The 12,028-nt window shown below is 38.9% G+C and overlaps 1 protein-coding gene across 2 annotated transcripts in view; it reads left to right on the forward strand.

Moving 5' to 3' along the window:
- Positions 1-12,028, forward strand: part of mtmr7b (myotubularin related protein 7b) — a 112,394-nt gene that overhangs the window by 27,431 nt on the left and 72,935 nt on the right. For both annotated transcript variants that reach the window (XM_073064586.1, XM_073064588.1), the window contains 2 exons: positions 9,178-9,300; positions 11,282-11,444. In XM_073064586.1, the coding sequence (XP_072920687.1) occupies positions 9,178-9,300; positions 11,282-11,444 (286 nt within the window). The remainder of the gene's footprint in view (positions 1-9,177; positions 9,301-11,281; positions 11,445-12,028) is intronic.

A 12,028-nucleotide genomic window follows, 5' to 3' on the forward strand; every position in this document is an offset into this window, starting at 1 on the left:
CCTACTTTATCTGGCTTCTTTATGGTCATTAAGGGCTCTTTTATTTTAGTTTCCTAAACTTTGCATACATTTCCTTGACTAAATTCACCATCTCTCTCTTGACATTCAAAGTTCCTTGATCTTACCACCCTTGTCCCTCTTTCCTGGAACATACCTGACTGTGCTCTGTGCAGTTGGTCATTAAATCCTCTCCACATGTGAGATATGGAATTGTCCACAAACAACTGTTCCCCATTGCCCTCCCTAGTTCCTATCTAATACTCTCATAATTTACCCTGCTCCAATTTAATGCTCTACAGCAAGGTCCATACTTATTCTTATCAATAGCTATCTTAAAATTGAAAGAGTTCTGATCATTGTTCCTTAACTGTTCTCTTATGGAAGTGTCAGTCATCTGGCTCATTACTCAAAATCAGGTCCAGTATGCCTCTTCCCATTGTTGGACTATCTACATATTAATTTAAGAAATCCTCTTGGCTGTACATACAAATTCTGCTGTGTCTAAACTTCTTGCACTAAGAAGATCCCATAAATATTAGGAAAGTTGAAGTCACAGATGATCACAGTCCTTTTTTATGCACCTTTCTGTAATTGGCCTTCATATCTATTCCTCAATTTTCCAGTGTCTATTGGGAGTTTGTTGTATCATCTCATAAGTGGTTGCATTTTTCTTAACTTTGAGTTCTATCCAAATAGACTCAGTGAATGAGCCCTCCATATGTCTTCTCTGAGGGCACCTGAGATATCACCCCTGATCACTTCTCCAACGTTTTATCTCCTTCTCTATCTTTTCTAAAACATTGCAACCCTAGGACATTAAGCATCCATTCCTGTCCCTCTCTCCTTCTCTCAACCAAGTCTCTGTTATGGCCACAACATCATAGTTCCATGTACTGCTCCATGCTCTAATTTCATCACCCTTATTTATAATGCTCCTAGCACTAAAATACACATGATTGGAAAGATGAATTTCTCCACTGCTTGTATTATTAATAATATTCCAAAATATTGATGACAGTGAAGGGTATTATGCAATGCTGTTTCACTTGCATCAGCCATTTAATTTTAGATTTATACTGAGCAATACATTAGAATGCTTGGATTTATTTAACAAATGGAACCCACAGCACATGTATGGCTACGAAATTACTACTGATTTGGCTGTTCAAAGGTTGTGACAAGTATTGAACCTTCATCTTCCTGTCACAACATTCTTATTTCTCCATGACTACATTATTTATTGGAGGATTCATACTTGTACATTTGGAGATCAAGTATTGGTTCCTATTTGTATCATAATTCAGAATCTATTGGCATTCAAATTATTCAAATTGAAACAGTTGTGTGGTGAGCACACAGGCTGTGCGGTGATGCATTGCCATAAATAAATCTAAGTGGAAAGTTTAGGCAGGTTGAGATGGGAGTTAGAAGTCAGGATTTTATTTTACACAGTGTCACTTGTGGGTGGACTACAGGACTGAGTAAGATTATAACCAGTCTAGGTCATTTTCTATAATATCAGTGTCTCTTTAATTAATTTTCACCATTCACTGTTTAAATGGTTTTCCATTCTTCACAATTTTTTTCAGACATCCTTCCCATTCTATTTTATTATGACAGCACAAATCTGTCTCATTTGTAATTATTTAAAAGAGATAACAGTGCCTAAGAAGTATTGAACCCCTCCCCTCCCCTGCCGCCTCCTTGGAAGTGCTCATGTTTTATTGTTTTACAACATTGAATCAAAGTGGGTTTAATTTGGCTTTTTGGACACTGATCAACAGAAAGGACATGTGACAATTTAAAACAATTTTTTATAAATTAATTATAGTTATTAAAGACATAATTCCTCACTCCCTTCAAGTCAGTATTTAGCAGATACACCTTTGGTAGCAGTTACATACCACCTTGAGTCTGTGTGGATAGGTCTCTATCAGCTTTGCATATCTGGACACTGCAATTTTTCCTCATTCTTTTTTACAGAACTGCTCAAGCTCTGTCAGATTGCATGGGGATCGTGAGTGAACAGCCTTTTTCAAGTTCAGCCACAAATTCTCAATTGGTTTGAGGTCTGGACTCTGACTTGGCCACTCGAGGACATTAACTTTATTGTTTTTAAGCCATTGCTGTGTAGCTTTGGCTTTGTGCTTGGTGTCATTGTCTTGCTGGAAAACAAATCTTCTCACAAGTCACAGTTCTTTTGTAGACCGCATCATGGTTTCATCTAGGATTTTGCTGCATTCATTTTACCCTGTACCTTCACAAGCCTTCCAGGGCCTGCTGCAGTGAAGCATACTCACAGCATGATGCAGCCACCACCATGGTGTGTTTTCGATGATAAGTGGCGTTTGACTTAAGCCAAACATGGGGTTTGGCCTGATGGTCAAAAAGCTCAATTTTTGTTTCATCAAGAATTGAATTGAATTGACTTTATTTCTTGCATCCTTCACATACATGAAGAGTAAAAATCTTTACATTATGTCTCCGTCTGAATGTGCACTGTGCAATCATAATAAATAGAACAGTCAATGCACTCAAATCAGCGTGAGTTAATCAGTCTGGTAGCCTGGTGGAAGAAGCTGTCCCGGAGCCTGTTGGTCCTGGCTTTTATGCTGTGGTACCATTTCCTAGATGGTAGCAGCTAGAACAGTTTGTGGTTGGAATGACTGAGGTCTCCAATGATCCTATGGGCCCTTTTTACACACCTGTCTTTGTAAATGTCCTTAATCATGGGAAATTGACAACTACAGATGTACTGGGCTGTCCATACCACTCTCTGCAGAATCCTGCGATTAAGGGAGGTACAGTTCCCATACCAGGCAGTGATGCAGCTAGTCAGGATGCTCTCAATTGTGCCCCTGTAGAAAGTTCTTAGGATTTGGGGGCCCATGCCAAATTTCCTCAACTGTCTGAGGTGAAAGAGGCCATAGAACCTTCTTCCAGCTGATTTCAGACTCTCCCACATGCCTTCTGGCAAACTCTAGCCAAGATTTCATGTAATTTTGTTTTTTCAGCAGTGGCTTTCTCTTTGCCACTCTCCCATAAAACTGTGACCGTTGAAGTACCCGGGCAACATTTGTTGTATGTGCAGTCTCTCCCATTTCAGCCATTGAAGCTTGTAACTCCTCCAGAGTTGTCATAGGTCTCTTGGTAGCCTCCCTCACTGGTCCCCTTCTTGCACGGTCACTCAGTTTTTGAAGACAGCCTGCTCTAAGTAGATTTACAGCTGTGTCATATTCTTTCAATTTCTTGATGACTGACTTAACTGTACTCCAAGGGATATTCAGTGAAATTTTCCTCAACCATCTCCTGACTTGTGCTTTTCTATAACCTTTTCGCTGACTTACTTGGTATGTTCTTTGCTCTTCGTGGTGTAGTTTTTGCTGGGATACTGACTCACCGACAGATGGACCACCTTCTTCTGCCTTTTAATGGCGGTTGGCAGTCCATCACCATCAGGTGCATTGCCATCACCAAGTGGACTGGAGTGTGGTGTAGAGTTGGGAAAATAAAACCCCTACTACTTCTTTAGCAAATGAAAACTAAATTACCCCAAAAGCCCTATAGATAGTAAATAATGAAAGACGACCTTATGAATTAAATTTGTTACTTCCATAACTTAGTGTTTAAATGAAAACTACCAACCTTTAATGGTAGTAGTGCAACCTGCATTTGTTTTCTTTCAACTTTATATGCTTCACATTGTAAAATAATGTGTTCAACTGTTTCATAATGATGACAAAACCTACAAACCCCAAAGTGATGTTTTCCAACAAGATAAAAGGAATAATTAAGCATAGTATGCCCAACTCTAAGTTGAGTCAATATAATTCTTGTTTTACCCTTTCTCCCATCAATCCAACAGTTCTATGTATTCTGTAAAGGTCTCTCCCCTTATGCCCATTATCCCACAGGTCTCACCATAATCCCCTAATTCTTAGCCCCACCAACCACCTGAGCTTCTGATTTACTATGTGAAGGTCTATACCCACAGATGAACAGCTTCTTTGGCTAAACAATTAACCCGCTCATACCCCTCAACACCGCTGTGTAGGGACCCTTAATAAGAGGATATGCAAACCAATACTTTGACTATGAAATAAAGTTTGAAGAGGTTCCAGCAGTAAATCTGACCTGTTTTAAGATTAATCAAAACTGAAAAAGAATCTGAACAGATTACAAATTTGTGATGACAGATTTCCTCCACCCACTTTAAGCCCAAAATGATGGCAACCAATTCTGCTGTATATACTGATGGTTAATAGGACATTTCTTTATTGTACTTGTACATATCACAATAATTTTCCTTAACATATTGATGAACCAACAGACTCTCAGGCACATCAGAATCCTTGGACTTCATTGAATCATGCCACCTAAAATCAACTCAAGTTATGGTATTGGAAGAACCATGGTCACAGTTGGACCTTCCAGATACAGGTGTTCTTTTTCTACAGTTAATGGAAACATCTTGACTGCACATAGGTGATCTGCATTAACTAATTATGTGACTTCTAAAACCAATTGGCTGCAACAGCGATGATTTGGTGTGTCATGTTAAAGGGGGTGAACACTTATGCAATCAATTATTTTGAGTTTTATATTTGTAATTAATTTCAATCACTTTGTCGAGATCTGTTTTCACATTGACACAAACTAGACTTTTTCTGTTGATCAGAGTAAAAAAAAAATCCAAATTAAAGTGATTCAATGTTGTAAAACAATAAAATACAAAAACTTGCGGGGGGGGGGAGGAGATAATACTTTTTATAGGCATTGACTGTACAATATGTGCACAGTGTACTGACTTGCATTATTTTGTCTATATCTGCTATACAGTTTTGCCAAAATCAACGGATTTGTTTTGGGGTATATGTTATTGCTAGCTGGCCGGTGGCATGGTGGTATCCAAACCGGACTTTGAGGGTTCAAATCTAGCCGGCTCCTTGCACACTTGCCATCCATGAGCATCGAGCTAGCAAATGGCTTCATAAAAAAAAAAACAGATAAAATGCTAAAGAAATGGCAAGGTTGCTGCCTGATGTGCCTCAAGGTGTGTTATTGTTAATTCCTTTCAGAAATGCTAAATCTGATAGATAGATAGATAGATAGATACTTTATTCATCCCCATGGGGAAATTCAACTTTTTTCCAATGTCCCATACACTTGTTGTAGCAAAACTAATTACATACAATACTTAACTCAGTAAAAAAAAAATATGATATGCATCTAAATCACCATCTCAAAAAGCATTAATAATAGCTTTAAAAAGTTCTTAAGTCCTGGCGGTAGAATTGTAAAGCCTAATGGCATTGGGCTAAATGCTAAATTCTGGACTTTGCCAGATTTCCTCTAGTTCCTGCTGAACATTAAAAAGTAGAACACACACAAAATGCAGGAAGAACTCAGCAGGTCAGGCAGCATCTTGAACATGAATAAACAGTCAATGTTTTGGGCTGAAAACCTGCACCAGGATGGGAAAGAAAGGTGGAAGAAGCCAGAATACAAATGAAAACTGGGGAGGAAGGACAAGCTATGAGCTGATACGTGAAGCCAGGTGGGTGGGGGAGGAGGGATGAAGTAAGAAACTGGGAAGTGATGTGGAAAAGGCAAAAGGCTGGAGAAGAAGGAATCTGGTAGGAGAGGAGAATAGACCATGAACAAAAGGGAAGAAGGAGGGGCACTAGCAGGAGGTAATAGCAGGTGAGGAGATGAGGTGAGGCCAGGATGGGGAGTCGGTGGGTGGGGGGTGGGGGGGAGGAATACCGGAAGAAGAAATTGAAGTTCATGCCATCAGGCTGGAAGCCACCCAGACGGAATATGAGGTGTTGCTCTTCCACCCTGAGGGTGGCCTCATTGTGACAGAAGAGGAGGCCATGGCCCAACTGGGAATGGGGATAAGAATTTAGTGATTGACTGCCTGGAAATACCACTTTTTGCTGATGGAGCAGAGGTGCTCAACGAAGCAGTCTCCCAGTTTCTGTCGGTGTAGAGGAGGCCACATTGAGAGCAACGCATAGAGCAGACAATTGCAATAGATCCGCGGGTGAAGTGTGCCTCGCCTGGAAGGACTTTTTGGGGCACTGACTTTGAGGTGAAGGAGGAGGTGAATGGGCAGGTGTAGCATTTTTCTATTGTTCAGTGATCACTGCTGACCAGTGTCTAAAAAAAGCTAAATTAACTCCACTGTGATTCAGTATTGTAAAACAAGAAAACATAAAAACTTCTTGGGGGGGGGGGGGGGGGAGAGGTGCAGGTGAATACTTTCGATAGGCACTGTAAATATGGCTCAATTATATACTGAACAAAAGAGCTTGAATAAAGCTTATGTTTGTGTCACCTTATTCTGCAACTATGAGCTTATGGTTGTAAAGGACCAAAGTGAAATACGAATGCAGTTTGACCCAGTTTCTAAAGGGCATAAATTCATAGCACGGAATTGGAAGTCTGATCCTGATATAGCACAACAGTGGTTGGTCTGGGAAACAAAACAGTTACACTGATGCAGGAAGGGGCTGTTGGCTTGACGTTCTGTTGGAACAGTACAAGAAGAGCTTTATCCTGAATTACCCTCACAATGAAAAGCTGAATTGGACCTCAAATACCTCTGATTCTTGTTCAAAAAGGGTGGTTGGTAGGTTATTCTCTCTAGTGCTTTTATATGTCAAAATGATTAGCACAGCAAAGTGCAGCATTAACCCCCAGTCAGTTCCATAGTTTCTAGTTATATTTTCCCCCCTGTTTCTGCAAGCTATTAAGTACCTTTTTGTTTAATACTAGAGAACCATTAGGTGTTTGTATGAAAAACATGTTTTCATTTAGTCATATAAAATGATTTACTTATTGAAATATTGTATAATAATGGCATGTATTTATATTTTAATATTTACATTTGAAGATGCACCAACTGAGAAGTTCAGTTTTTCAACAAAAATGACATTGATTTTAGAGGCTCTGTTCCTTAAAAAAATCTTTTCTTCCGCTGTGGATGTTATATGGGATTGATTTAACACTTTTATGAGTAAACCACTTTGTTATTCTACAGGTTGAGAGTCTATCTCGTGTTGAGTCACCAAGGATACTATCCCCTGACTCTGCAACTCTGAGCTTGTGCCAAGTTATTTAGAATGTACCCATTTTTATAGTTGGCTCTGTGGATTTGAGGTATTTTCAAAACTTATGTCCTGATTTTTATTTTTAAAGCAAAGTGTTTTCCAGTTTTCCATCTCCTATTCTTACACCACTGTGGGGCAAAAGTCGCCTCAAGAATTGTAGCAACTCAGGAAGGCAACATTTCTTGGATCTAGCTTATTTTTACTCTATAGTTTCCCTGGACAACCATGTATAGTTGGTGAGTGATCTGCTGCCAGGAGTTCTATTGTGGGATAGTTGGCCCTGAATTTGCTCATTATTATGTTTTATCACTATTTTTCATTAACCCTCCATGTAGAAATTTGCTTGGCACTTTTTGTGGAAGTAAGATCATTGCTAGATTGTTGACTATGTTTGTAAAAGTTACATTGTGCCCTAGATTATAGTTTCAAATTAAATTAATTTGTGGCTTTCCACAGCTTTGGGAAACCAAATGAACACAAAGATGAGATACTTAATGATCTGATTTTTCTGGTCGTTTGTCATTAATTCTACATAGATGCTTTTATTTTATTGTCACTCTGAACTATTATCAGCTAAATTGTTAAATTCAAAATAAAATACTGTATAACCTTATGGTTGTTAAGTTATTGTCCCTTTCCCTCCATTGCTGCCATTTGACTTAGCGAGTTCCTCCAGCAATTTGTGTTTTTTAAAATTTTGTCTGTCCAGTCTCTTGTGTATCCAAGTGAAGCAGAAGCAGAGTCATGCATTTTAAGTTAGAATGATGTGAACATTGGTGTTTTATATCGAATGTATATTCAACAAGCTTGGTTTTACCACAAAACTAGGACAAACCAAAAGGATCAGACCAGTTATGCTCACAGATCTCGATTTTGCAGATGACATAGTCCTGCTCTCTGACCAGAATGAGGAAGCACAGCAGCTACTGACAAAAGTGGAAATTGAGTGCAATAAGGTTGGACTTCACCTAAACGCTAGAAAGACAGAGTACATGGCATTCAACTGCGACAAAGGTACTCTCAAGATCGTAAAGAATGATACCATTAAGAAAGTCTTAGACTTAAAGTACCTCAGGTCAAGAATGATGAGTTCGGAGAAGGACATAAAGATACGGAAGGCGCTGGAGTGGAGGGCTATGAATGAAATGAAGGAAATCTGGAGGTCGAACCTGAACAGAGGGCTCAAAAAGAGGATCTTCATAGCAGTCAGAGTCCATTCTCATGTACGGATGCGAGACGTGGACACTCACCAAGACCATGAGAAAGTCACTAGATGGTTGCTATACATGAATGCTCCAGATGGCTCTTGACGTGAGTTGGCAACAGCACATGACGAACGTTGAGCTCTATGACGATCTACAGATGCTCACTAGCGGGGCACTGTCTACACCACCCTGAACTACTTATCAGCCTAGTCATCACATGGGAGCCCAAGCATGGGAGATGAACCCTGGGCACCTGCCCAAGACTATGGTCAACACACTCCTAGAAGATAGCGGCATGGCTAATGTAGATGAACTGAACACATTGATGAGGGAGAGGGAGGAATGGAGAGTCTGTCATCGTGCCCAATGCCGGCCCCCTAGGCCTGAATCGATGTAGTAGTATATTCTTATTTTGGTGTGTCAAATTGCTTAGTTTTGCATTTTTGTCCCGACATTGCTTACCTTTACAGATTTTTAAGGTCTTGTTGTGCTCGTCATGTAACAGATTGTTCACACAGTAGGAGTAGTCTACTGACAAATAATTTATAGTTAATTACTGGGAAGAGCTACCTCTGCATGTTATAATTTCTTTCCCTTAGGTAGATAGACAGCATTAATTACTATTCTGTGTAAGTAAATAATTCTTGGTGTCTTTGTGTTCTACAGATAAAGATGACTGATGCAAACTGATGTTGTAAAACTGAGATTTAAGTTTGCAGAATATTCCTTTTACTGCTGTATTGTGTCGTCCTGCTGAAAGACACATCTTGTTATGTCATTAAACCATTCAGTTATGACTTTACACTTTTATAGAATTTAATTTGTATTTTCACACACTGAACTGTTCATGCTTGCAGGTTGAAAATGTCCGTTTGCTGGATGGAGTCTTATTGAAGAAGGCATCAGTTGGTTCCCTGTATTTAACAGCAACACACTTAATTTTTGTGGAAAGTGTGTCTGAATCTCATAAGGAAACCTGGGTAGGTTATGTTCAGCTATTTAATGTTTTCTGTATTATACTTATTTGGATATTTGTCACCAACTGGATAAAGTTGTATTCATCTACTTTCATGTTGGTATATCAAGTCATTGGTAAAGAATCAACAGTATTGGCTTTTCTTTCCTTACTTTGTCCCTTGAGGACCCATCATTGACTTCCTTCTAGTTTTGTTTAAACTGTTAACTTTATTTTTTACAGGTACATCAAACGGTTTTGTGTCAAATCAAATCAGCGAAGATTGTATGGGGCAGCCTGCAGTTGTTACCATGTTTCCTGTGCCAACAAGCATGCCACAATTCACTAACCCAACTATATGTTTTTGGAGTGTGGAGGAAACCAGAGCACCCAAGGGAAACCCACGTGGGTGGGGGTGGGGGAAGGATGTAGAGCCTTCTCACAGAAAGCAGTGGGAATCCAATCCCGATCCTACATACAGCAGGGAGATTTGAGTTCAAATCTTGCAGCTGGTTGCTGTAAAGCTTTGTGCTAACTTTGCACGTTGCTTTCTGGTAACAGCAGTCTAAACACAGCAAAATGTACACACTGAAAATGGCTATACATTTTCCAGTGTTAATATGGTATTTGATGCAAAACTGCTTTCATCTACATCCAGGCAATGATTCAGATTACTGATTTATACCATAACGATGTTATTTAGCTAAACCTTTGTCTTAGATTATCTGTTGTTAAGACTCTTTTCTATGCCTTTGTTATCACAAGACCTGAATTGTTCAAATACAAATCTGGCCATCCTTCCTCATTTTACTCTTGGAAACAGTATCTTCTGCCTTTCAGCTACCAGTGCGTTAACGTGCCAGTTCAATTCGCCCCTCTCCCTAAAGCTTAATGATTATTGATTCCTGGTTAATCATTGCCTTGATTTAAAAATTATGCTTGCTTTCAAATCCTTCCATTGTTGACCTCTTTACTCTGTAATCTCTTGCATCCCTTTAGTTCTTCAAGGTAGCTGCATTTCTCAACTTCTTCACTTGTATCGGAGCAGGCAAATCTCAGTTCACTCAAAATGACATTCTGCAGAAAGATGACTGTTTTACCCTCCACTGCTCATCATATAGAATCAGGGTTATTGTCCTCCTCCTAATTTCAATATTATCATGCTCCCTAAGTAATTGAACTTCCATGTTTGTTTAATTGTTTTGTTGCCCACTTTCGGTTTGTATTTCTGTATTTCTTTCTTCTTTGTGTCAACTGTACATTTGGCCTTCTTGCAGTTGATGGCCAATCCTCTCTGTGCTTCAACACTTTATGTAGTATTTCCTGGAGCTTCTCTGTAGAGGTAGCTATCAGCACAGTGTCGTCTGCGCATTGTAGGTTGTTCAAATTGCATCCACCACTCACCATGCCTGGAATGCTTCTAATTTCTCTTTGAACCTTTCACTATAAAGGTTGAATAGGTCGTGCGAGACAACAAAACTCTGACTGCCCCCCGCCCCCCACTTAATCTGGACAAAATCACTTCGCTCATTTTCAACTCTTATTCCTGCTCTTTGTTCCCAAGACAAATTTCTGATGATTCTGTTATCTTTCCCATCAATGTACAAGTGCTGAAGGATTTTTATAAGCTCTATGTGTCTCACTTTATCAAAAGCTCTGGTATAATTCATGCAACTGTTCAGAGGTAGAAGGCTCAAATTATTCAGAGTCATAGAGTATGGAAACGGGCAGCTTAACTGGTCCATGACAAACAAGAAGCCCCATCCTAGCTAATCCCATTTGCCGGCATTCTTTTATTGATGAGAATATTGATGTGTAACAGCCTGTTCTTTAGAGTTCACTACATGTATGATGGAACCAAGCATAATTCAAGTTTTTGCATTGCACCAAGTTGGAAGGAATAGTCATTCAGTAATAAAATTACATGAAAGTGTAACTTTATTTTTGTCATGGCAAACTCAAGCTGTACTTAACTCGTATGTGTTCCTTCTTGAATTTTCCACCAGGTACTTCATAGTCAGATATGTGCAGTGGAAAAGCAAGCAACAACGGCAACTGGGTGTCCACTCCTTATTCGCTGCAAGAATTTCCAGGTCATCCAGTTTATCATTTCACAAGAAAGAGACTGTCATGATATTTACATTTCATTAATTCGTTTATCACGTCCAGGTAATTTTTCTACTTGATTAGTATATTTTGAGTAAGACCAGTGATAATGAAAACAAAGCTTTGTTGCATTTAATCAAGATCTGAATTTAGATAGTGAATGAACTTATTCTAGGGAACTTAAAACCTTAGAAAAACATCTGTGAAGGAAATAAAACTTTAACCTGGAATGTTCTGCATGCTTGTAAGCAGAGATGTAATTAAGGTGAAAATCTAATGCACAGTTTGCAAAAAAAAACACATGATAGTAATTAAGCTTTACTGTACACTTTGATCTCTTAATCGGATCATGGATCATATTACTGAATGCTTCTGCACTCATAAATTGATCTTAACCTCAATTTACATGATGGTTCTCTTTAAATTGAAAGTGAACCAGTGTGAAACTGGTTTTTTCAGGAGCAATATTTGAATATTTTTAATAGAACCTATTTTCACTGAAAGGTTTTTGGATGTCTTTGAATGCATGAGTAAATACTTTATTTAAAAACTGAAGAGCTTCCCCATTAGAGGTTTTGAATAATGTAAAGAGATGGTGATTAAATGAGTTTTAATTTTGGCTTTAATATCTGATGAAGGAATATCTG

Source organism: Hemitrygon akajei, chromosome 13, assembly GCF_048418815.1.
Source record: "Hemitrygon akajei chromosome 13, sHemAka1.3, whole genome shotgun sequence".
NCBI classification, from domain to species: domain Eukaryota; kingdom Metazoa; phylum Chordata; class Chondrichthyes; order Myliobatiformes; family Dasyatidae; genus Hemitrygon; species Hemitrygon akajei.